This window comes from Corvus cornix, chromosome 17 (assembly GCF_000738735.6).
Source record: "Corvus cornix cornix isolate S_Up_H32 chromosome 17, ASM73873v5, whole genome shotgun sequence".
Taxonomy (NCBI): domain Eukaryota; kingdom Metazoa; phylum Chordata; class Aves; order Passeriformes; family Corvidae; genus Corvus; species Corvus cornix.
Window position 1 is genome coordinate 1,449,515 of NC_046346.1, and position 26,330 is coordinate 1,475,844.

At 49.3% G+C, this 26,330-nt stretch overlaps 1 protein-coding gene across 4 annotated transcripts in view; it reads right to left on the minus strand.

Moving 5' to 3' along the window:
- Positions 1–1,940: 1,940 nt before the first annotated feature.
- The window catches only part of CRB2 (crumbs cell polarity complex component 2), a 55,963-nt gene continuing 31,573 nt past the window's right edge, over positions 1,941–26,330 (minus strand). The window contains exons 2-13 of one of the 4 annotated variants that reach the window (XM_039561623.1): positions 25,174–25,871; positions 23,301–23,496; positions 22,742–22,881; positions 22,095–22,277; positions 21,093–21,206; positions 11,639–12,577; positions 10,307–10,863; positions 9,307–9,472; positions 8,024–8,891; positions 7,106–7,222; positions 6,530–6,656; positions 1,941–3,551 (exon numbers count right to left, since the gene is read on the minus strand). In XM_039561623.1, coding sequence (XP_039417557.1) covers positions 3,336–3,551; positions 6,530–6,656; positions 7,106–7,222; positions 8,024–8,891; positions 9,307–9,472; positions 10,307–10,863; positions 11,639–12,577; positions 21,093–21,206; positions 22,095–22,277; positions 22,742–22,881; positions 23,301–23,496; positions 25,174–25,753 — 4,203 coding nt within the window. In that variant the 5' untranslated portion in view covers positions 25,754–25,871 and the 3' untranslated portion in view covers positions 1,941–3,335. Of the gene's footprint in view, positions 4,639–6,529; positions 6,657–7,105; positions 7,223–8,023; positions 8,892–9,306; positions 9,473–10,306; positions 10,864–11,638; positions 12,578–21,092; positions 21,207–22,094; positions 22,278–22,741; positions 22,882–23,300; positions 23,497–25,173; positions 25,872–26,330 lie in introns of all 4 variants that reach the window. The other 3 variants (XM_039561622.1, XM_039561621.1, XM_039561624.1) reach the window with 3 other exon arrangements.

A 26,330-nucleotide genomic window follows, 5' to 3' on the forward strand; every position in this document is an offset into this window, starting at 1 on the left:
TTTAGCACCTCTGAGATCCAGGAGGACAAGGAGTTTGTGACTTTCCTCACGTCTGGAGCAGGGTTTGCAAGCAGGAGACTTTTTTAGGGGTTTCTTGTAACATAGGAATTGAACTATCCCTAGGACAGCATTTAGGGACTTTTTGTCTTACTTAAACTCAGGAATTCCTAGCATGATTCATTCCTGGTAGTGCCAAATGTAAACAGTTTGCTTGTCTGAACCAGTTCTGGTTCAGTGCTGGAAGGAATTTGGATGTTTTTACTAATCCAGTATAAAAAATGTTCCTGGTATTATTATTCATCAGTGACTTTATACTCAACTTCATCCATGTTCCTGTACTCGTCCTGTATTTGGTACCGTTTTGCTTATTTACAGCTGCTTCCTGCCATGAGAAGTAAGTTTATTTAAAAACCAAACAAACAAGAAAAACCTCTTCAAAGTTTATGATGCATCTGCTGCTGCACAGGAGGTGAAACCAGTTCTGTGTCTTGTTCACTCTGGGTGGGGGCTTCCAGTTCACTGCACATGGACGGGGCAGCCATTGGACACAGAGTCCCTTTTTCCCACATTCCAGTCTCTTTATTGCCCATAAAGTCAGGGATTAATGGTAAAAGGCAGAGCACAGCTCAGTGAGGTGAACAGAGAGAGCAAGAGATTTCCCCAGCTCCCTCCCTTGGCGTTCAGCAGCTCTGTCCTGCTGCTGGGCAGAGCTCTGCACCCTGGCCTGTGCTCAGGGCTCTGGGCAAAATCTGACAAATCATCACAAAATGAATCCTTTAACTGTGAAGAACCACTGAGTGCAGGGGGTGTGGCACAGAACACGATCAGCCATCCAGGCAGCAAGGTGTTCTTCAAGGAAAAAGTCACAAGTCAACAACCAGGTCTGTTTTTAACCAAATTTTATTGTAAATTTCTTTTGAAGGACATTCTAATTATTTACAAATTATAAAATTTACAATTAAAAAATCAGGATCATGATCATTAACTACAGCAAGTCCAGTTTTGTGAAAAAATATATTCAAAAATTAAATAACAAAAGAAAGTTAAGTTCATTATTGAAAAAAACCCCACCTTCCATAAATTATTTTGCAGAAATGCTCAAGACACTGACAGCTTATTTTAACGCCTTTGCTAATACTGGCTTTGGGTGCTTGGAGTGCAGCCCTGCACAGCCGGACCTGCCGGGGGCTCCAGGGATTTGCAGGAACTCGGGGAGCTCTGGGAACACGGCCTGGTGTTCAGCATCCCGCGGGCTGGAGGAACAGGGGCTCTTCTAGATCCTGCTGCTGCCTCCTTTCTGTACAGTGTAAACACCAAATGTGGAGTGGAGCGAAAAAGCAGAAGCGGGACCTGCCCCTGGGGTGCTGGGGTGGAGGTGGCAGAGCCCCCAAACCCCCCTGGAGGTTTCTGCACCCCCCGGGCTGCAGGAAAGCACAGCGGCCTTTGCCTGGCAGCACAGGGGCCCCCGGGCTGTGCCCACCCCTGCTCCTGCCGGGAGAGTCCCCCACTCCCCTTCCCTCGGGCCAAGGAGGAGTTTCTGTCTGTGCCGAGCAGCTCCAGCCTCGTGCGGGGCCTCAGCCCCACTGACCTGGCACAGGTCTGCTGCCCTGGAGCCTCCTGTGCTCAAAGCCACAGGAAAACCCCACACACCTGCTCCCAAAGCCCCATTGCCACAAGGGCACTGGACGGTGCCACTGGCTCCGCTCCCCAAAGAGCAGCTGGAAAATGTCCAGAGCAAACCAGTGACAGAACAGTGCCAGCAGAGTCACCGCTGATAAACTGCTGAGAAAAGCAGCACCAAGCTCCGACCTGCAGCCAGGGCATCTCTGTTACCGTATGCTCCAGGTGCCTCCCAGACACAGCCAGCTGGGATCACCCCTTCAACTCTTTTCCACTACCGGAGGGAAAGTGATCTTACAGACTCTCCTTTGTTTTTTTCTAAAATTGTCATTCTTCTGTCAGCAGGTGCCTGTGTGCAGAGACCCATTCTTACACAGACACATCTGAGCAGTAGTTCCATGCTCCTCCCTTTGCTTGGAATTACAGAAACATTTACAGCTACAGTAGAAAAAAGATAAATCCAAAAGCAGACCAGAAGAAACAGCATATTTTTGTGGCAATGAGCTACAGTGGGCAGGTTCCCACCCTGATTTTCAATAATGGAGATTAAAAAGCAGACCCTGTTCTAAAATATTCCTCATTGACAATTGTAGTGATTATCCTGAAACACCAATGACTTTAGACCTTACCTGGTGTGCTGTGCTGCATTTCCTTCCACAGCCTCTGCCACATTATGCTAAAGAAGAAACAGCACATTCAACTGCTAAAACAGTAACACAGGAGAAGTGAAGCCACAAAATCAAACCCCTTTTCAGGGCAGTGGAAAGCAGATGCTGTGTCACTTACACCAACGCTGGCTTGGGTTAAAGGATTGGTTAACTGAATTCCACTGTTCTGTACCAACGAGGCCAAGCCTGTCAGTCCAGAGAGGTCAGTTCTAGAACGATTTCTTTCTCCCCTCCTCACCCCAGCAAATACCACCTGATGCTCAGCTCCTGGCTCTCACAAGGGTCAGTTCTGTGGTCAGCTCTGAGCCCCTGCTCGGGGTGTGGCAGAGCCGGATCAAACAACGTAGAAACATCCTCCTTTCATAAAGGTGAAACTGTAACTGGCACCTCAGGATCAGAAAGGCACTTAAAATATTCCTGTGGTTTGGTCTGGTCTCAGGGAAAGCTCCAGCAGCCATGTCTAGCACAGCCCAGTTGGCCGTGCCAACTCTGGGCCAGCTGGAAGGGCAGCAGCAGCTCTAGGAAGGATTTCCCACCACTCACTCACCTGGCTTAGCCTTGCAGAGGAGCCACAGGCACGTGTCTTTTTAAAAAAACCATATTATTCACATTATTTCTGAATAGAGTGGTTTAATTCCCATTCACTGGACCTGCCTCAGGGTGGTTTTTCTGTTGCCTGCACGGCCGTGACCGTTCCCACAGCGCCGAGCAGCGCGAGCAGGAGGAGCAGGGGCCCAGCCAGCTCTGGCTGTGCCACAGCCCTGGGTCCTGTCTGCTTCTGTGTCCCCCCTGTGCCACAGCCACTGCTCCCTCCCCCTCCCCTCAGCAGTGGGGTTTTTCCTCCCCAGCGCTGCCGCTTTTGCTGCCAGAGCAGTTTGATAGGAATGGTTTGTGGGATGAGCTGCCCTAAGCAGCGCGCTGGAGCGGTGGGAGCGGGCAGTGCCAGCGGGCAGTGCCAGCAGCTCGGACTCAGGGCCGTGCAGAGCTGCCCCCGCAGCCCACGGCCCCTGGGCAGCGCCTGCGGCAGCTCCGTGCGTGACCCCGAGCTCAGATCAGCCGCTCGGTCGGGGGCATCTTGATCACGTTCCACATTTCCACTCGGGACCCGTCTTTCTCCTGCCGGCTCGGGCTGTACGTTCCCTGAGTCGCTCTCCTCCTCTTCATGGCAATCGCCGTGGCTACAACCACTGCGAGAAGCAGGGCAGCCCCCGCAGCCCCGATTGCTCCCACCACGGAGGAGTGGCTGAGGTGCGCCCACACTCGCTGCTGTGGCAGAACAGGGAGTTACTCAGAGCTTCCACCAGGACGCTGCTGCATTTCACACTCCTCAGCCCCCAGTGCCTCCCTCAGCTGCGCTCTGCTGGCAGCGGTGCAGGGCAGGAACTCCCCCTTCCCCTGTCCCCTCCCTGTCTCACAGAGCCCAGGGAATGCACAGGAGGCTGGTGACCCTTTTCCTGCCTCCCTCTCCCCTCCATGCACACCCAAAGTCCAACTTCTGGTAGCTCTAGCACTGGTACCCTTGGGAATGTCTAACAGCACCACGTCATTCAACACTGATTTATACAAGGATTTTGATCCTGACAATTCCCTGTAACACGGGGCTGTCACAGGGCAGGAGGTCACAGCTGCTGTTGCTGTTGAAGACTGTGAAAACCTCACACACCTGAGCTGAAAGAGTTTGAATGTTTTTCAGCTGTTGACCAGAGCAGAATATGCAAACCAGCCATGACCTTCCCCAGCTCCTGAGTGGGACCCAGGGAGCTGAACCTGCACAGGTGCCTCAGGTCACCCTGCCTTGGAAAGCAGATTTAATGTGCCTCTCCTGCCTGGGAGGGGACTGGAGCCAGAGCCACTTTAGCTCCTGCCCAGCTCCTGCTGAGGTGAGCAATGGCCAGTCCAGGGCAGCAGGGAGGGCAGAGGCTCCCTCGGAGCCACTGGTGTGCAGCAGTGCCAGGGCCTGGCTGGGGCGGCATTCATGGCACCGCTGCCCCGTGTGTGACGTCCGTGTCTTCGTGGCCAGGCCTTAAGGGAACTGGGATGGGGTGGATCTGCTGCTGCCAGTGCTGGAAGAGCTCAAGGTCCAGGCAGACCTTGCAGGTGCAGGTCCTGGGCACAGCAGGGCCTAGATTAAGCGCTCTTCGGGTGGCACCTTTAGGACACTGTCCATCTCCAGCCGAGCTCCTGCCACCTCCTGCTGGCTCGGGCTGTAGGTCCCCTCGGACTGGCGCCTCTTCCTTGCCGTGAGAATCATGAATATGAGACCAATACTGAGGAGCAGCACAGAGCCACAGGCTACAGGGACAGCTACTTCAATTAGTGGGGAGGGGAAGAGAGCACCTGGAGTCCCTTTCTGTAAAAGAAATTAATGGAGAAACAATGAAACTCCAGTGGTTACAATAACTGCAGTAACTGACCCAAATGGTCAGATTAGAGGGAAAAAGATTTTTAGGAAAGCAAAAGAAAGCACTTTTTCACAGCAGGACAGCCCCTTAAGATGTAAATGCCAGTTTACTCAGCATCTACAGTGGGAGTCTTTAAAGATGCCTTCTTATCAATTTCAGACTAAAATACACAGGTGCCACTGGCAAAGTTGTGACCAATGTTGCAAAAAAAAAACCAAAAAAAAACAAAAAAACCCCTTTAAAGTTAATGCAGAGTAATGTGAATTTTCAGTAACCCCAAAAAATTTCCCCAAGCAGGGGAATGATAGTAAGAAAAAGTTCAGTGATGGCTGTAATGGCAAAGCAGATAATTGATTTAGCTGTTAAATTTGGCTGTGAAACAGAATTGAAGAACTTGCAGCAGGAAGAAGATGCTGAAGAGGTCAGGACACGGATGGGAGATGGAGATGATAAAAAGCCCAAGTACTGAGGAGAAAAATGAGAATTCCCTAGATTCTGGTGGAATCAAGCATGGCATGGAAGACAACAATGTAACTAAAACAACTGTGGAATTTTTGTCATGAAAGAAAGCTTTAAAATGACAGTAAGTTTAAAAATAAGATATTTCTTATTGCTAACAAGCGTATTGGCCACCTTACAGCTAAAACCAAAATAATTCAGGCTGGATTATTTACAGCTTTTGGAGGCCATTTAGTCTGTGCTCATGTCACAAGGCAAAGAAGGAACCTTCCCAGGGAATCTGGAAGTCCTTCTGCCCTTTCCAAATGCCTGAAGTTCAGGTGGATTCCCTGAGCCTGCCCAAACCCGAGCACCATGCAGGGTTAGTTCCAGACCATGCAGGTTAGTCCACTACCACGAGGGCCCAGCAGGGCAGCCCCTGGAGCTGCTGCTCTGGGAGGAGAGAGCAAGGGGAGCTCAGCTGAGCTCCAGCTGTCCCTGGTGGCACCGAGCACCATCCCCAGCCCCTCCCTGCCCCACCAGGGGCCTGGCTGTGCCAGAGGGAAAGGAAAGAGTGAAGAAAAGATGAAAATGAATACAAGGAATCCACAAGAAGTGTCTTGGGACAGAGGAGATAGAGATGCCTGAAGGAGTCTGTGCATGCAAACTGGAAATGTCAGGGTGACCTTGGCACGTGCATTACAGAGCCCTGGGTAACAGCAACAGCAGCAAACCCCGCCTGGCACACAGCCCTTTCCATGCAGGATGGGTTAGTACATTCCCAGGTTACCCAACAAGCTGCCTATCCATGCAACAGCTTCACAAAGAAAGCTGGGGTATGGATCCCATCTGCCCCCTAGGAAGGATCCCAGCCCCCTCCTGAGCACTTGCACTATGCACACGGGGGCAGCTTGTCTGGGCCAGGGCAGTGGCGGCTCAGGGACAGGACTCAGCTTTTTCACATAGACCTGAACCACTCTTGGCCTGACTTTATCCAACTTCCCTTCTCCAAATATCCATTTCTACTCAGATGATCTTTGGAAAGGGAAAGTGTTTTGTAACTCTTATCCAAGATAAAAACACCAAATGAAATTCCATTCTCCGAGAACCTGGGCCAACTGCAGGAGTTGGATTACTGTGCAAAGAATTGTGAAATCTATAGAAATGTGCAGAGACAGCCCCGAAAGCCATATGGCAGCACATGCAGATACTGAGGAGTATTTACTGCAGTTGTTTGTATGCTGAAGACCAATAAGCAGCAGCACTGCAGAGAAAGAAGCATTCAGGATTCCCTAACTGTGCTCTAGGCAGGACACGAGCAGGGACAGCCTCAGCAGTACCCCGGAGCCCCAGGCTCAGAGTGGAGGGACAGGCAGGAGCCCCGGCGCGGGCAGTGCTTACGTTGATGTCGCAGCGCTCGCCGGTGTAGCTGGCGCTGCACACGCACTCGTATCTGTTCTCAGAGTCCTGGCACGTGCCCCCGTTCTGGCACGGGTTCGGGTCACACTCGTTTATGTTGATTTGACAGCTGGAAAGGAAGAGTGTATTAGAATTGTCACATATATTCTTGTGCCATAGAACACAAGATCATCCATCTAAAAAAGCCTCTATTTTTGAAAAATGCCTGTTGCAGCTTTTCCAGGTGCTTTTTCCGGAGTCAAACAACATGAAGTTCTCCCCCTTTCACACCAACCCTCCCGCTGTGGTTTCTGTGGGACTGAGGCCACCACAGGTCTCCAGCACAGGTAGTGTGCTTGAAAAAACTTGGAAGCAGTTCTCGCTGCAAAAACTGGTGTTGGCAGGTAGATGATCTAAAGCCTCCCTCTGTTCCAAGCAACAGCTCGTGTTCCCTTTAGGAGCAGCTGTTTGACTGCACAAGGACATGGAGGAGGATGAAGCAGTGGCCCTGCTCTGCCACCCACTGAGATGAGGACCGGAGCACTGGCTCCCTGGCAGCCATCCCAAAGCAGCACTTACTTCCTTCCCGTGAAGCCAGGCCTGCAGGAGCAGTTGGCTCCCCAGCTCTCGGTGACGCACCTGCCGCCGTTCAGGCAGGTGAAGTTCTTGCCACACTGCTGAGGGGGGAACGGCCACCTGGGGGGAGCAAGGGACAGCCTTTAGCACACTCAGGCTTTGGGGAAGGGCAGTGTTCTGGGGCTCATGGGGAATGGGGCTGGCGAGGGTCATAAACACAGTCATTGGTATTTCTAGGAGGGAGTTTGACACAAGTGGAGAAGAGAACAGTCTCAGAAATCATCCCTAATATCAGAGTATTCCTCGGATCATGCCCAGGGAACAGACAGGAGCTCTATCACCACTCGGACTTTTCTCAGACAGGCCTGTTCTTGCTAATGAAAATATAGGCAGGGACAGGAGAGTGCTGGAACAGTACAGCCAAGCCCCAGGAACGATAATGCCAGTACCAGGTGACTGTCTGCAGCAGAATGCAGCAGGAACAACAGGAACATCATCCTGGATAGATCAGATAACTGAAGCTCAGCCATGTCAGTATTTAATTTCATGTTCCATTTGAACTGGCACAAATTGTTTTGTTTTAGGACTATGGCAGAGGGGAGTCAAGTCCCAGAGAAGATGGACTTCTTGGAGAGTGCTAGAGGGAAATGACAACAGGCCAGAGTACATGCCCTTCAAACACCTCTGAAATGTAGCATGGGGATAACCCACATCAAAAAGAAGGAGCCTTATCCTGTACGAGGCTGAGCCCCTGGCAGTGAGGGTTTGGACCTGGACAGCACCTTCCAAGTCACAGTAGAATTTAGATGCTTTACCTATCAGATGCTTGCAATGAAAAATTTTCCCAAAGTGTCCCAAAGTAAAAGTCCAGTTTATGTGGGCCTCCTCTGCCCCCTGTATCAAAGCAGCCCTGGCACTTACTCGCAGCGAGGTCCGGAGTACTGAGGGGGGCACTTGCAGGAGTATCCGTAAACGCCATCAATGCAGGTGGCTCCGTTCAGGCACTGGTGCCGCACGCAGTCGTCCACGTTGATGTCGCACCTCTTCCCGATGAAGCCCCGGAAGCACTCGCACTGGAAGTCTGCCACGGCATCCACGCAGTCCCCGTGGACACAGGGGCTGGGCTGGCAGTCGTCGATGTTGGCCTCGCAGCGCTGCCCCGCCCAGCCCGTGCTGCAGCTGCAGCGGAAGGAGTTGAACAGGTCCTCGCAGGTGCCGGCGTTGAGGCAGGGGCTGGAAGCGCACACGTCGGCCCCGGAGCAGCCCAGCTGGACACTGCCCGGGCTGGCCCGCTGGAACTGCTCGGGCTGTGGGTACGGCCGGGGGGCCGGGAAGGCCAGGAAGATGCCCCCGATCTGCACCCGGCCCAGGCAGCCGGTGAAATTTTCAGCCAGAACGACCAACACGTTGTTCTTGAGGAAGTCCAAGTTGCCGGCGCTCCCCTGCAGAGTGACGTTCACTGACCCATCCAAGCAGAGCAGCCACCGGGAGGAGAGTGCGGCCGGCTCCTCCATGGACACGGAGATGCTGTGCCAGGCCCCGTCTGTGACGGGCTGTGGGCTCAGGAAGCTGACACCCTCGATGCTGTTCCCGCTCCTGATGTCAACGAGCAGGGAGGAATTCTTAATGGCTACCTGGAGGGAATCCACCTCTTCCACAGCCCGAAGCAAAACAGCATCTTCATCCCTGGTTCTGAAGTCCATGTGGAGGCTACTCAGAGTTCTGGTCACTGATGTGTTGGTGGTAAATTCTATGGCAGCATAACTATTAAATGTTGCATTAGCCAGACCTATAAATAAAGGGGGAGAGCATGAGGTATTTCAAAGACAGTTGGTGTCCTGTTTGAGACAGACCAGTGGCACACCCCTGGCAGGTTCTCTCCCTAAGAACCCCTGAGCTTAGTGTGAGCAGGATTACAGGCGAGCTGCTGGCAGCCTTAAAGCTCTTCCTGTTTACAATTGCACCTCCTGTAATAATATCCAGCTCTTAGGCAGCAATTTTTACTCCTCAGCTGTGCTCAGTCACACCTGGGGGCAAGCCCACAGAGCCCCTGCTGCCTGCAGCAGTGTGTACCTGGGCACCACTCTGTGTCCTTCTTGCAGCATGTGTTCGTATTGTTTTCAACAGCACAAACTGGGAATATTGATTATAGATGGGGAACGTGGGGGATTTTACCAACACACAAGCAGGAGAACGGAACTTACACACATATCCTGCCACAACATCTATGCAGGTGGTGGCTTCAGGACATGGGTCACTTTCACACCAGACTTTCTCTTCACAAAATTTCCCAGTGAAATTTGCTGGACAGCTGCAATGGAAATCATTCCAAGTGACAATGCATCTGCCACCATTCTGACATGGCTCAGACTGAAAAACAAAACAGGGGAATTTAGGGGCAGAGTAATTCATCTAGAGGTCTAAGAGAGTTTGGTAGAATTGTGACAATGCAGACAAGCACAAGCAGCATTTGAATCAGAGAGAAGGGAAATGGAACTCAAGAGCAGTGAGGGAGGCACGAGGGTCTCTGTACAAGAAATTCCTGAGCTGCTGCTGCCCCCTGTGCACAGCACTGACCAACAGGAACTCCAGCAATTTGGCAAAAAACAAGGCAGAAAAGCACAGGTGAGGTGCAGATGAAACAAACTGTGATGCTCCCAAGAAGCTCACAAAGTTCTGTCACCGGGACACCCTAACACCATGGGTGTGACAATACTTCAGAGCACCATAAGCAAGAAGGGCAAGATAGGCGGTATGGCCTCCCCATCACCAGGTGTGGCATAGAGGAGAGCCAGGCTCTGGTCCAAGGGAACAGGGAGACAGCTCCTTCAGCTGCTACTGCTGAAGTGGCAGATTCCTGGGAAGAGGTTGTGCAATTGGAACAGGATGAGGGGAGGAGCTGGCAAAGTTACAGGTTAGGGAGGGGAGTCTGGAACCTATGTGGGCTCAACAAAGTGGAGATGGGCAGCACAAAAGCCACTGCCCAAGTTCTCAAACCACAAAAACTACAGGGGAGCTTAAGAAAATTCAGTGTTTAAATCACATGTAGCATATTGAGTGAGGTGGGAGCACAAAGAACCATGTGTTGCTCAATACATCAAAAAAACTTCTCTTTCTGGTATCAGCAACAGTCAAACTTCCGTGTAATCACAGAACTACAATAAACCCCTGTACATACAGAGACAAACAAGACACAGCACATACCTTGCAGGTATCATCAGAGATGCAGCCATTCACAAGATTTCCAGTCTGAGTCCTATTGAGTTCCTCTGGCAGACTGTCATTCTCCACCTGGAAAAACTGTATCTGGTGGCTGTTGAGTTGGATGTCCTGCAAACAGCCCTTGAAATAGCCCCCCCACAGCTCAGCACTTTCGGGGTTTGGGTGCCCCCCAATAAACACTTCCGAGCCAGCTACCAGGGCTTGTGCTGGCAGTGTCCCCAGCTCCACATGTGTGTCTGACTGCAGGGCACCAACAGAGCCTCCCTGGAAGGACAGGGCTACCAAATGCCTTCTCCCATCAGCCACATTCCCTGGCAAGGTCACAGTGTCCATGGGTGACATCTCTATGCTCAGCTGGCCATCCCTCAGGTACAGGGTGAGGCAGGGGCCTGTCCCATTGCAGATCTGCAGTAACAAACCGTCGGGCTTCCGGCTCCGCAGGAAAAAGGAGAGGTTGAAGTCTGCACCAAGGCTGTCAGAAAGGGTGAAAGAGGCAAAGCTGGTGGAATTCTCTAAGCCAAATGTTGCTGCTGGGTGCTCTGGAAGACAAAAGAAACAGCCATCAGCTCAGAGATAAAGGGAGTGCAGCTCCTTAGGAATGGGGTAAATGTTTCTTCTCAGCGTTTTCTACGTGTGCCAGGGTAACAGTGCTCCACCTCACAGGTCTCTGAAACTAAGAGGTAGGTGAATGTGTCCTTGCTTCCTCTGGAGGGCACAAATTCAAGCACTCAAGTAGCATGAGAGTGAAATACAGGTCTAGCGGAGCCCTTGCCAATCCAGCAGATTTACTCAAGGTCTTTTGAGATACAGAGTTGCTTTTAAAATTTGTAAATTTGGTAACAGCAGCACATGCCATATTTAGGGCTCCGAAGTGTTGGAGAAAAAAAACCCAATACTAACACAAGCCTTGCAGGAGCAAAAAATGCAAATAGATATGATTTTAACTCAAAATTGTCAAAGAGCTTCCTTTAACACTTTATCTATAAAGTGATACATTCCTATTCATCCTCAACTCAGAAGCTCAGGATCAACTTTTCACAGTAAAACAACTTCCCTGCTCCCCTGCATTCACACAGATCTGTTACAAAGGTGAAGTCAGAGCTTCTGGCTCAAGCAGGAATAACCTGCACCACAAAACTGACAGTCATTCCTGCAGGAGCAAGTGACAGGAAAAGGATCAATGAGAATTTTATTCACAGAGGCTTTTGTTTTATTTCCCCCCCCATGTCAAGTAGAAAGTACTGTTTCCTGAGCTAACGTCCAAGCTTCTCCAGTACCTGTGGAGCTGGCAGGTGTCAATCCCATGGCACTTACCATACGAGCAAGCTGGGCCTCCGTAGGGCCTGGCACAGTCACACCTGAAGGTGGCCCAAAGGTCCACACAGAGCCCTCCGTGGAAGCAGGGCTGGGAGAGGCACCACTCAGTGCGGTCACAGCCCGGCTTCACTGGGGACTTCTCCCCCAGCGGCAGATCCGCCGGCAGCACAGCCTCAGTGTCCACCTGCAAGTCTTCCAAGCAGCCCACAAAGCCTTGCTGGCTCCGTGTGTTGTTGGCCATTGGATCCTCAGCACCTCCAATATACAGATTCAGGAAGGCTTGTGGGATCAAAGCAGTGCCTGGTGGGACAGGAGAGCTCTGCAGGCAGACCCCGGCCTCACAAGAGCCGTGCCAGAGCTTCAGCTGCACCGTGCTGTGCACAACAACTTCTACTTTATGCCACTGGCCATCGTCCACTCTCAGCCCCTCCAGGAGCAGCGAGTACCCAACATCCTCCCTCTTCAGCTCTGCATGCAGGATGCCATCCAAGAGCTCCAGGAACAAGTACTCAGCTTCACGGCCTCGGTAAAAAAGGACAGCGCTGGGCAAGGTGGTTCGGAAGCGGAGGGACACGCTGGCTGCTCCTGCACCCCTCCTGCTCTCACTGTTCTCGGGCAGCTCAACGAGGAGATACCCTCTGGAAGCAAAGGAAAACGTTGTTGGTGTCGAGCATGTGGCATCATAGAAACCAGGCTGGCACTGGCACAGGTAGCCGTGGCTCTCAGCTTGGTAAGTTGGGATGCACAAGGCCTCGTTTTGGCAGTCGTGTGTCTGGCACCCAGTGAGCTGGACAGAGCAGTTCTTCCCTCCCCATGTAATGCCATCCTGGCCAGGGGCACAGTGGCAGGAATAGTCAGCAATGCCATCCTCACAGACAGCTCCATTCTTGCAGGGACCCTCCTCACACTCATTGATGTTAACAGCACACTCCACACCTGCGAAAGAGATTCAGAGATGGGATCTCACTGTGGGATCTCACTGCAGGACTGGGACTCCCTCCCAGAACCTGCCAGGCACAGCCCTCCCCCGCTCTCTCCAGGGAGCAGCTGCCACCAAAGAGCCCAACACTCACTGCAGAGGGCCCTGCTGATGATGCAACAGCAAGAAAACCAAACTTCTGTGTCCTCCCAGGTGCTACTTATAGAGCTTTGGCCTGTCAGCCCACATCCCCCCGACAACTGCTGTCCTGTCCCAAGCTCAGATCCCACAGGCGGTCAACATGCAGAAGGTATGGAAGGAGCAAAACAGCAAAGACAAGGAATTTATGCTTTTTTCTTAACAGATTTGCTATGTTGAAAGGCTAATTAGGTCTATAGATTTGACTGGAGCATGTTCCAGGCACCAGTGTTGCAGACAGCAGTAAAATGGCAAGTTACTGGAAAGCCTCAGTTAAAAAAAATTGAATTCCAAGACAACCCACTGGTTGTAAAACTTACAAAACCCAATTCATTACCAAACAAACTCAACATGCTCCACAGGCACTCTGCCATGCTGGCACTAAGCTGATTTCAGCTCTGCCTGGTCCTACAGGAATGAACTGGGTGAGGTCCTGCACTGCAGTTCTATCTCTGGGCAGCACATGGATCCCAAGCGGCTCAAGTAAATTACAGGCCCTTACACCAAACCTGGCTAATGAAAATCTGCTGTCATTTTCCTGAGCATCCCCAGACTGACAGAAGAGCCCTGAACTAGTTCACTTTATCTAGCCCATAACGTTGGTTTTCACTAATCTTCAGAGACAGTCCCACAGATAAACCAAGCATGGATTATCCCAATCTAATAGCATTACACCCGATCCAGCCAGCAAGCACAACGAGGGCAGCAGGGAGAAAAAGAAAGAATTCACACACAAAGGAGGGGAATCAAAACACAAAGGACATTTGTAAAGAAAAGCCACTAGACATAATGTGCATGTCAAAGAGATTAGAGAGCTGCCTGGGGGAGAGAGATGAGGGGAGATGGGGCATTAGGAGCACTGGCGCTGGACTTGATGTGTGACTAAAAATACAAACTTAGCAAAGATACAGGTTCTTGAATATTTGCAGTGATGGTTTGCCCCCTGAGCTCTGCAGAGAGCTGAGGACTTGGCACCAGCTTCCAGCTCCAAACTGTCCGATTGTGCCCATGTAGGGACAGAGCTCTGAGAAGCACTGAAAGAGAAATGCAAGGCTCTAATTCTGCACTTTCCAGCTATGCCAGAACTGTTCTGTAAGCTACAATATCTTCACCACCTCAGCACAGCCCTTTTCCTGTTACTGCTGGGCTTGCTCAGCAAGGGAACAGCAGGGACAGAATTAAGATTGCAGCACAAAGCTATGAAGGAATGCATTGGAATAAATAGAGAATAGGAACATCACTGGGGCTGGGGACTCCCAGTTTGGAGAAGATGAGAAGACTTCAATTGCAACTGGGAAAAATTGGTAGAGCAGTATAACTATGGGTTAGTGGGGTGGGTCTTCTTGGAGGGCTCTCCAAGCTGCAGGAGGCAAGTCTGCAGTCAGACATAAGGGGAGAGGCTGTTGAATGAGGAAAGACAGGTTTGGTATAGTCCCAAACCCTTGAGATGCTGCTGTTTCAGATCAGAGTTGCTGATATTTACCAAGGCAATGAGGGGAAGATAACTTTGGTTTGGATAACAAAAGGAGAGATGCCATGAATTTTTGCATTTCTGACAAGGCTGGGAGGCAGTGAGAGGCCCATTTTCCCATTCCACATTCCCATCCTGAGCAGGTCTCAGCTCTCTCGTGGCACAGCAGCAGGAGCAGAACCTGTTCCTGCCTCGAAGACCCCAGAGTGCCTCACACCAGGTGGGATGGGAGTCCCCAAGGTGGGTGCACAGCCCCAGGCTGATTAAACACCAGGCTTTCCCATGAGATGCAGCTGGTTTGATTTCTTACATTATTTGTTTGAAATGGGTAAAAAGGAGATTGCACAAGAGTTCTAAAAATCTGGCTAATGACAATTTTTTTCCTGGAAGCCTTACTAAGCAGTTACTCAGAGCTACATCACTAGAGTTTCCAAAAATACAGATCATTTCCTGGATATCCGTTATTCCAATCTTCTCCAAGACATGGACAGTTGTGTCTTTGCAGACCCACTGGGAAGTAGATATTAAGAAGTTGTTCAACACTAATTGGTTTTTCTAAGAGCAGCATAGGCATCTCTTTTCAGGTCTATTTAAAAAATAAAAATGGGGGACACGACTGTTCAACAAAAACAAGTAACAAAACCAAGTTATTCTCCTTGTATACAAGTAGTAGTCTCCTCTGTTCCCTCTAAATTCCATAGTTCAAATGTTTACTATTATTTGAGCCATCAATAGTAAAAGCAGTGTTGCCTGATTCATTACACCATTAGGAGACTTTAAAATGTTTAATGAGTTCCTTATCTAGTTAAAGACTAACAATAGCAAAGCAGTGGAACTTGTTATCTGCAAATCACACAAGTGGTATCTAAAAGGCTGCTATCTGGAGTCAAGGATTTCAAACATTCCATTAATTCAGCAGTATCTGAGGTAACAGTCCCAAGCCACCAACCCACAGGGGCTGGGTCAGAAACATTCAGAAGTGGCTGAGCTTTCACAGCCTGCAGTATATTCAAATACAAATTCTTCACCACATTCAGTGTTGCCACTGGGGTGGGAACAGTCCTGTTTTGTAGATGCAAGTGTGATTAAATCCACACAGCTCACCACTCCCTGAATGGAGGGAACGATTTACTGGCTGCTATTAATAAGCAAAGATTCATTGTATACAGTGTAAGAATCATATACTTCAACAGATGCATAAAATGTTAAAAGAATAAGCACAAATGAAGTGAAATATTCTAATTTAGCTGTCAGATATCAAAAAAACCTTGAAGGACAAGGTCTATTCCTTGAAACATGGGAGTTCAGCAGGGCTGCCCGGCCAGCACTGCCTTGCCCTCTCCATAAGGCAGCTGAATTCCTAACGACCTTTCCCTGCTGCATCCTAATTAGGGATTGTATTATGATTATCAAAAGGAAAAAGGAGGGGAGGGAGAGGGGAGAGGCAGAGAATTAGCTGCAACAAACGGACCCCGACACAATTATATTTGCACAATTACTGCCATTTCCATGGCAACCCCTGCTCTGCCGCTCTCCCACCGCTCTCCCACCGCGCTGCGGCTCGGGGCGAGGGAGCGGGAGGGGCTGGGGAATGCACTGACCACCAAAGGGTTTGTCCTCTGAGTTATCACAAAAACTACTTCTCAATAGCAGTTTTCAATCAATAAAGGAAAAATGAAAACTGCAAAAACATCAGTAAAAAGCAAAACTAACGTTTCACAGAAGTAGCCAGGAGGCACCTGTGTCTCTCCAGAGCTCACCTGGGCACAGACCCGGTGCCTCGGAACACCCAGCTCTGACACTGCACCATAAGGCAGAACTGCAGCACAATGACTGTGGAGCTGTCAGCCAGATCCGTGCAACAAGGAAACTCCTCGCCCTAAAGTTTCCAAAACAAAACTTCAGGTCTCTTCAAATTAAAAGCATTCTTCCTATCTAATCAATTCTGGTTCCTCCTCATGCCTCCAGCCACCACTCATCGCACACCCAGCCCCCTGCCCTGGGCAGGCACGCACACAGGCAGGACACACTGCAAGGACTGTACATATCTCATTACCTGCTAGCAGAAAAATTCCCTTCAGGATCACGCCAATCAGCACAGATTGCATGGCCGACTCCTCGTGGACATTGGTGACAGTAAAGGGAAAAAAAATGGGGGTGAAGGGGGGGAGGGATGACAAAAAAGGCTGGGCTGACAGGTCAGTGTGTGCAGGCGCTCGCTGGTGCCAGTCACACGAAAAGGGATTGGAGCGAAAGAGCCGAGGGAGCAGAGCCCTGCCCTGCGCCAGGTCTAATCCAGCCCGGCTCTGACCCTCCCAGCTGGCCCCTGTCCGTGCTGACACCAGGAATGTGTGCGCCCAGCATATTCCTGCTCCGTGCCTCCCAGCCGTGCCCGGCAGTGCCCACAGCCTCAGCTCAGCAGGGCAAAGCCAAGAGACAATCTCTTGCCCTTGCTGCTTTCCAGGTGAATCTGCCAAATTCCATGAATAAGGCCAAAATGTTCCTTTTATAGGCTAAGCCAAAAAGCGGCATTTCCACCATATCTGTGCAATATCTAAACCATAGGAACAAGGGGAGTTCCAAATGCAGAGTGAACCTGGGCCCTGCTGCACATTCAATACTGAGGCAATCAGGGTCCATCAGGCAGTTTTCCTCCTCTCTGTGCCCTGTTCCAGGGCTCTGTGAGCACAGACATTTCCACTCTGCTGTATTCACAAAGTCTCAGGTTTTAATGACCATGAACTGTTTCTCTGAAGTCAAACTGGATGGAAGGAAATTCCCTGCACTATGCTGAATGTACTGGTTCAGACATGGCACTGCACAATCAAAACTCTCTCTTTCCTCATTAGCCACCTTATTAAATTAGCTGTAGCTTTTTCCTCTATAGTTCTGGGGTTTGTTTTTGTTTCGTTTTTGAATATAGTTACTTTCATATTATAAAATTTCTGGAGGTAGTGTTGTATTCTTGTGTTGTAAGGACCCAGAGAAGCTTCTTATTTCTGTGAAGAAATGTTATCTGGGAGCTTTTCCCCAGACTTGGAGTCTCTGTTTGTATCAATGTCAAGTCCAAGCAAACAGAACCTCCCACATGTCAGTGTCTACAATCTGCATTAACAGTATCACTAAGATATTAAAGAAAGCATTCCAACAACTCCTGTAGCTATTTCACTTTTGTAATTTTACTCAATCCAAACATGCCAGTCTATTTTACAGATACTTGAAGTGGGAGGGATACGGTGAGTGTTTGTTTGGAGTCAAAATTTCTCAGCCATGGACCTGTGCACACACAGACCTATCCCAGCACAGATTTGGAACATTATCTCTGTTAGCTACTCTGACCCTTCTGTTATTGTTCAGGAGAAAACAGGCAGTTGTGCCCATTCAGCCACTACTGCAACAACAAATTGTAACAACTGTGAAGACTGCAGAACATTCAATGTCTTCAAAAAGATGCCTGTTTTGGTCTATGCACCCACACATTTATCTCCACATACACACACAGAGTCTACCTGGACACTACTGCCTGGAAATCCATCACACCCCAATGCACCCAGCACAGATTCTGCTCTCACCTGGCACCAGGCACAAGCAGGCTCTGGACTGCAGCACTCGCAGCCTTCTGATCAGATGACAGGGAAGTCAAAAGGTCTGATTAACATGGAGCTGTGATCCAGCAGGGAGAAGAAACGTGGAGTGGAAGGGAAGGGGGGGAGCCTCACCAAGTGCTGCCTAGCTCCCTTCAGCTATATTTACCAAAAGGGATTTGGTTGAAGGGGAAACAGGCCTCTAATCTCTTTACTATCTTAACCTTTTAGCTGCCCTTGCTCCAGAGGCTCTGTCTCTAAAACAAATCTGACTTAAGAAATACCTGCACAAAAAAATTAAATCTATCCAAAGGTGGTTAGAAGGAAAAAGCATCTCCCATTTATTTCCTGACCCATGACCCAGGAATTCAAGCCCATTTGATCTGGGCTGGCACCCTCACAGAGTCACCATTTATAGCTGCTGCACAGAAGGTTTCTACTTCTTTAAGGAGACAAAGACATTATGGCTGTACAAAGTGAGATGGTCAATAAGCCCTCCAATTATACTGGGACACATTCACACCACATCACCTTCTGATTTCTCATGAAAGTAGACGTGTTCCTCAGCCGTGTGCAAAGGAGCTCAGAATGTTCCCATGATCACAAGGTGCCACTGCCCCGGGCTGGATGTCTGCGATGGCGATGCCGTGCTCGGCCCCCCTCATCGGGGCTGCCCAGTGCCACAGTGCCTGCTGCAGGACACGGCCTCTTCTCGCTGAGCACAGCTTTAGCAGGAGAGGGAGCACTCAGGCCATTTAAAAGTTTTTAAAGAATGAATGAGCCAAACTTCAGCAACAACATTCTTGCAGGTTAAAAATCAGTGTCCATGTCAAATGGAGGTACCTGCCTTTTTCCTGTCCTGGCCTAACCTATTGCCTAATAAATACATGACCATGATAAAAACCATTTCTGAAAAAAAAAAAAATTAAATAAAGAATTCATTTTGTTGGATTTCTTTTCCCCCTAAAAGACAGACTTTTCCTAATATTCTTTTTCTCTTGACCACAGTTGACATAATTTCCAAGAGCATGCATGATTCCCTCTCCTTCGCACTTCATTTAGTACCCATGCAACCTTTTGATTCATACTTGCATCCTCTCAGGCTACCTATATCCTCTGCTAAAGCACAAACCATGTGCTGAACAGACTCTTCAGGACCTGTTATGTTGTTCTCTCAGGAATGAGGCACTGCTTTTGCAACAACTACATTTCAGAGAGAAGATTCATCTGCCTGCACTGCACTGAGACAGCACTGAGGCAGTTAATTTGCAAAGAAAGAATTTCTCCTGACTTGCATTGTTATCCCAACACTCCCCAAATTCCTCAGACTGAAGAAGCAAACACACAGAAGGAAACCCCTGCCGCCCCAAGAAAGCATTCTTCATCAGAGTAGCAAGTTCACTTTAATCAGTGGAGGCAGCTTAAACCCAAGTTCATGGCAGATCTAAGCTGCCACAGAAATATGTTTTGAAGAGAAACATTATGGGAAGCTTCACAAAGTTGTTCTGTGATCCTAATATGAAGTAATAAGCTGTTTGCCCAGCATGACTGTACTGGGATTAATTGACAAAGGAGGGGAGATTAATTGCTATTATTTCCCTGTCAGCTTCACTCCTCCACACGCACTCACTGATCTCACAGACTGCTCCCAGCCTTTTGCTGTGTTAATGTGTCAGAACTACCTCAGCTGAGACAAAATCCTTTACCAAAAGCAATATCCAGAAAAGCAACCTGCTTCTAATCCCCTTCAAGTACTAATGAACCCAAATTTGATGCAAGAGAATGAACTCCAGCACTCCTCTGCCCATCAGCCCGTGTTTCTGTCAGCTTTTCTGCCCATGAGCATGCTAAGAATTGGAAAGGATTAAACAGATCTGCAGCTTGGCAAAGGACAATGAAATTCTGAGCTCTGTGAGGGTGCTGGGGCACTGCAGGAGGAAAAGAGAACAGGGCACAGATGTGAGTGGGAATTCTGACAAGAAGGATAAACTTTAAACCATCTCTTTGGACAAGATCTCAGTTCACAAGTACAGCATTGTAACTGCCCGAGAAAGCAGCGATAACGAGCTTAGATAAAAGCTGATTTTCAAAGGCCTCATATACAAAAGCAAATTTTTCTTGATCTGGCCTAAATTAGCAAATGAGACAGGCCAGAAAACCCCACAAATAATTCAGCTCAGTTACAGAAGGTGTTAACTAGAAGCTGATTTTACATTCTGGGAATGAAAGTAATAGTCCTTCCCAGGAAAGAGCTGGGCAGAATTAAACCAACACACCTCAACCACTGCAACCACAGAAGGAAAACAGAAAATTTTCCCATGCAATAAAGGCCTGAGAAAGTCTCTAGAATGTTGTTACCTGCTGTTGCAAATTAAGGGAATGGGTTTTCTCCTGGCTTCAAGTGTTTCTTTTTCCCACGAGATGGCAGCCTGGTAACACTATGGAGAGGTTACCCTCACGTCAAATCCAGAAATCCAGGATTGTGCTGTGATCACCTTTCTTATAAACTACTCTGGTGTTAAATTGCCCAACACACATGGAATTTAAAGATGAAGAAGACTGAGAAAGAATATTTTAAAGAAAGATGAGGTTTAGTACCAGTTAGCAGAGGACCTTCCCAACAGAGCTGACATTCACCATCTCCCAGATTCTCAACCAGCAAACTGAAACCTTAGGGTCAGGCAGGGCATTTGGGGAAGAATCCAGACTCCTCATTCCCTTGTAAACAGAGAAGGCTTCCTTTGCTCACATCACTAAGACCTTTTGACCTCCTAACATAGCAGATCACTGCTTTCAGCCAAAAATGGCTGGCTCTTGTCATCCCAGGGTGTTAGTGAATGGAGATGTTTTACAGATGTTTATGTGCTGGTGAGCCAATCTGCTACAGCCAGTACAATTGGTGATGAATGTTAAGCATCCCTTTTTTGATTTAAAGGCTGGCTTTCTATATATTTAATCCTACATGTATAGAAACCCCCACAGTTCTCCCAGGAAACTTTCACTCCAGGATACAGATGCCCTGGATACTCTGATCTTAGACTCTATGTAGTTGATCTTTTGTCTCCAAATCTAGTTCATGGCCCATCAACTTACTTGCCCACACTCACACAGCTTTCCTGTGGCATTTGAGCCCTGAACTGCAGACATCCTGCTGCATGCTCCCAGTACAGCTCAGTCCTGCCCTCTCATCCTGAAATTCTGCAGCTAGGCAGCAATGCAGCAGTTCAGCATTAGACAACCAGAAGGATCTGATTCCGGCCACCCCTTTTCCCAGGTTACCTGAATAACCAGGCAGGCACTGGCAGAGGAAGCCATTCACCAGGTCATGGCAGAGCCCTCTGTTCTGGCAGGGCTGGGACTCGCACTCGTTGATGTTGGTAAAGCAGGTCTCCCCTGAAAAGTGAAAACACAAACAGGCCTCTGAAGTGCACTTGTGCAGCAGTGAAACAAAGACTGACAACTGCAGTCATAAGTTTTGCACTTCTTTTCTTTCACCTAAAAATGCAAAAGAATTTCTAGAACTCTAGCATGCCTCTGCAGGCACTGGCACACAAACACCAGCACCGAAACAATGGGGGCAAATGAAGTATGAAATGATTTTTCAGCGTCAAACACTGGCAAGAGCAGAACTTCTGAACCATTTCCATCTGTGCAACAGTGGACCAAGCACTCACATTTCTCTCATAAAATAAAAAAGTATTATTGTTTATGCCTTCCCACTAGGGAATTTCCCTAGCTGTTAAATCCAGCATTATATACATATCTCCAATCCACAGAAAGAGTGATATTTCAGTGGAACATCCACAGAGCTCCAAGAGCACCATATCAAGAAACCCCTCTTGTCCCACTTTGATTATACAGTTGCTGTCATGAGAGTAGTCTCACCAAGGAAACACCTAGAATAGTAATCTGTGACTCCAGGGAATTAGCTTCCTCTGATGAGGAATTTCAGAGATATCCCTAGGGATGAATCCTGCCATATGCATGAGAGAGTGACAAAGGGAAAACACCCTGGCACCTGCATAGCCAGAGGGCATTCATGGAAGCATGGGAAAGTGCACAGGCTGTTGAGTCAGCCTGGAGTCAGGCTTGGAAGAGGAATGACATTCAGCTGTCTGCAATGGGAGCAGAAGCACATTCCTGATGCAGCAGGCTGCCAGCCCCTCTGAAGTACCAGTCCTCAAGTGATTTTTGTTGCAGAGAACATTGCTCTGTTCCCATCTCCTCAAACCAGCAGCACCACCCAGTGCAGACAGGATGAACATTTGCAGTGCAGCTCACCTGTAAAGCCTGGCTGGCACTGGCACAGGAACCCAGCTGCTTGGCTGTAGCTGAAGTTGCTGGGGAAGTGGGGCTGTGTCCCGTAATGGGCTGGGTTGGAGCGCTCCAGGCACAGGCCACCGTTGTGACAGGGCTCTGTCACACACTCATCCACATCCTCCTCACAGTCCTGCCCAGTGTAACCTGCCATGAGACACCACCATCAGCATTGCACACAATTCACTGGAGCTCAGCTCCCGAACACTGTGGCTGCCTTAAAGGATAAGACCCTCAAATCTGCAGCTCATCTAGCAGGGAGTCCCCGGGCCCTTTACTTTCTCCACTATGTCAAATATTTTCAATACTATGTCAAAATCATCAATTTGCAGGAAAGCATCACCTCATAATAGAGGAACTCATGATGGAAAATGCAGAAAAGAGAAAGAAAACTTTATGACTGAGAATCAGGGTGTTTTTTGCAGGTCAACTGGATTTTGAGATGACCTGTAAAGAGCAGCAGTGCAGCCTCATTGTTTCAGACAGTGAAAATTCAGACAGGGCCATGCAGTATGTTCATTAATTCTCTACTTCTTCAACACAGCAATCAAGCACGTGCTGTCCATGGCCATGCGCCCTCACGCCACACCAGCAGAGAGCCCCCAGCCCACCTGGCCAGCAGGCACAGCTGTAGCCCTTGGTTCCCTCCAGGCACGTGGCACTGTTGCGGCAGGGGTCGGAGGCACACTCCAGGATGTCCAGCTCGCAGTGGGCCCCCTCGAAGCCGGTGTCACTGCAGTCACAACGGTAGCTGTGGGGCACCAAACAGAGCAAGGCATCAGCTCTGCCTTGGACAGCAAAGCCCCGGGTGAGGAAAGGGCAAAAGAGCTCAGCTGCCAGTTCTCACACCCACTTGTGCTCACACCTTACCTGTGGAAAGGTAAATTCAGACACACAGGTATGTTCTCAGCAGTTGCCTGTGCTGTTCATGCTCTGCAAACCACTTCTCTTTGCATTTGTTCCTCCCTTCCTTTAAGCACCCCTGGAGTTCTGCTGCTGGGAGGGGGCTTCTCCCTTATTGCCACAAACCATCATTACTGCCACTCAATGTACAAAACACTAAATCCAATTCCCCCCACAGCTTTTTTAACTCTGATTTTCACAGGTTGCACTGAGTAGACCTTTACATCAGTCCTGGTGTCTAATTGCCCCCCACCACTGGTTTCTCACCTGTTAATGAGGTCATGACATGTCCCGTTGTTCTGGCAAGGCTGGCTCTCACATTCATTGATGTCCATCTCACACTGGGTTCCTTGATAACCTGGTGCACAGGTGCAGGTGTAGAACCCAACATGATCATTGCACAAGGCCCCATTCTGGCAAGGGTCTGAAGCACATTCATCTATTTCAGTATCACAGTTCACACCTTTATTAAAAAACAGGAAAATATGTGTGTTACAAATCCAGAAACTTGTGTATGTGCTGCCTGGAATTCTGAGATGGAATCACAAGTCGTGTTATCAACCCCAGCTGACTACCAGAGTGATCTCTACCTGCTTCTCCAAAATATTGTTCTATTTATTTCAATTCTGTTTGTAACTTGCTTTGTGATACCCAGGAAAAAAGAACTAAAGCAGTGCAAAAACACTGGCTACAGTGATACCTGATGTTAGCAAGTGATTTTATTGGGAAATGCTATTAAAAACACAATGTTGGCTCCACTACTCCTGGTCACAGATAACAGCAGGTGACACCTGTTTGGTACAAAGTTCCAACCTCCCTGACAGAACAAGACCTCATGCTAGATTTCTGTGCAATTATCTCATCTGTATTCCACCTCTTTGAGCTGCCTGTGGCCTGGCATCACCTCCAAACCTTACTCATTACAGTGGCACCTATCAATCCATCTAATCTGCCCTCCTTGGCGAAGGCTCCCCACAGAGTGGGCATGGCCATCCTAATCCTGGTGGAATGTGGGCCCCCTAATCTGGTTCAAACCCCTCAATACCCACACAAAATGTCCTTCACCCAAATTCCAGCTGCAAGCACCAGGAAGCAACCTGGCCTTGCCAGCCAATGGTGCTCGAACCTCTGGATGAAGAACTAAATCACAAGGCTAAGCCTCATGTTTGACATCAGAATAACATGAAGCAAAACAAACACCTCCAGCTGCCTCGGTCACTTTACTGCTCCTTTGGCAGGGAATCCCACAATCCTGAATTGAGGATTCAGCATAAAGATAAAGGAAAGAAACTGATTTGCTAAGATAGAATTATGCTTGATACTCAAAATCCCAAATAACCTTAGGGCCCACATAAAAATTCTGCCTTGTTTCTCCTTCATCTCTCTTCATTTTTATCAGAGAGTGAGTCAGCATCGTGCATTCCTGATGCTGTAACTTCTTCTCATTCCACTGGTAATCAGCAGCATTCCTTCACAGCAACCCAACTCCTTAAACACTTCAGTCTGTGAACAGGAGGAAGGCTGAGAAAGTTCATGTGCGAGGTGGTACCAGGCAGACATGGACACATTCCACCCCATTCCACTCCGATAAGCAGGGCTGGGGGAAGGAGAGTCCCCCACTGCCTCCCTCACAGATAACTCACAGGTGTGGATTCCTCTCTGAGTCACCATTAGCACAGATGCACAAAAGAGAAACACTTAAATCACGTGCCAAATAAACATTTGCCAGGCATGAAAGAATTGGAAATCTCCAACTAAAAGACACTTTTTTCCAAAAGACAAGTACTTCCCTTGGAAAAATCCTGCTGGACAGGACAAAGAACTAGAGGCCAGGTCGGCAGAGCAAGTTATACCTGGAAACCCTAAGTATCCATTTCCTGATGATAAATATCTTTTTAATCACAGCTACTCTGTATCTAGTACTTCAGTCTCAGGCAGTCCACTCTGGGGTCCCTGTCTCTCAACACCCCCACCATCCATGGAATTCAAGGCCTCAAGCACTGCCTGGAAGCCGCTGCAAGCAGCCCTACCATTACTCACACACAGCCCCAGACACTGCGGGAACACAGAGGTTCAGCGGGGCAGTGAGGCAGCTCCTGTTCCCAGGACGCCCCGAGGAGGCAGAGCAGCCCGGCGGTACCTGTGTATCCGGGCGCGCAGCGGCACTCGTAGTGGTCCATGTGGTTGAGGCAGGTGCCGTGGTTGCGGCAGGGCCGGGACGCGCACTCGTCGATGTCGATCTCGCAGTTGGAGCCCTGGAAGCCGGGCACGCAGAAGCAGCTGTACTCGCCCGCCCTGTCCCTGCAGATGGCCCCGTTCCGGCACGGCCCTGACGCGCACTCGTCGATGTCGTCCCCGCACGCGGCCCCGCTGAAGCCGGGCTGGCAGAGGCAGCGGTACCCGCCCGGAGCTTCCACACACGTGCCGTTGTTCAGGCAGGGGCGGCTGGAGCACACGGAGCTTTCTGTCTGGCAGCCTTCTCCACTGGGGCCCGGCTGGCATCTACAGGTGTATCCCATTGTGCTATCCACACATTCAAATCGAGGGTCTGTGCAAGGGCTGCTCTCACACTCATCAACACTGTCACAGTCAGCACCTGCGGAGCCAGGCATACACACACATTCATATTCCAGGAGTCCTGGAGTCCGGGTGCAGGTCATGTGGGCAGGACAGTCATGTTTAATGCAAGCATCATAGAGGAGTTCACAGTTTGTGCCCATGTAGGCTACAGGCTCCACGGGGCAGGTGCACTGGTAACCCACTTCCAAATCCTTACAGCTCCCCCATTCTCACATGGGGATGAGGAACAGCCACTGTCACTTTCAGAGTATGAAGTTCCTGTTGAGAAAAGAGACTTTTTGTTAGTCAGCATTTGTAGCTCTAAAGAAAAAAGTTCTGCCAATCCCCATACACAACTCAGAGACTGCCCACCTAAATTCCACACTCCAAAGGGCTGTTCTAGCCAGGAGATGAGAAAGACATTGGAGAATCAAACATTTACTATAAAGAAGACAACAGCCCTTCACTTGGTGGCAATCAGGAATCTCTTGCCAGTTTGGGTAACCAGGTACCCTGCTTTTTTAGGAGACACTCATGAACCAACTATTCTACTTGTGCTTATTCATCCATGAGTCACTTTGAGAGCAGTGACACATATAACCTTAAATCCATTCACAAGATTAACTTCGTGTAAAATTCCATGACCCCTTTCACTGGCAGGGCACAGCATTTGTGCCTGGAAATCCAGAGAGGCAGGGTGAGTTCAGGTGTTGGCTGTGGCTCTGTATGTCCCAGCCG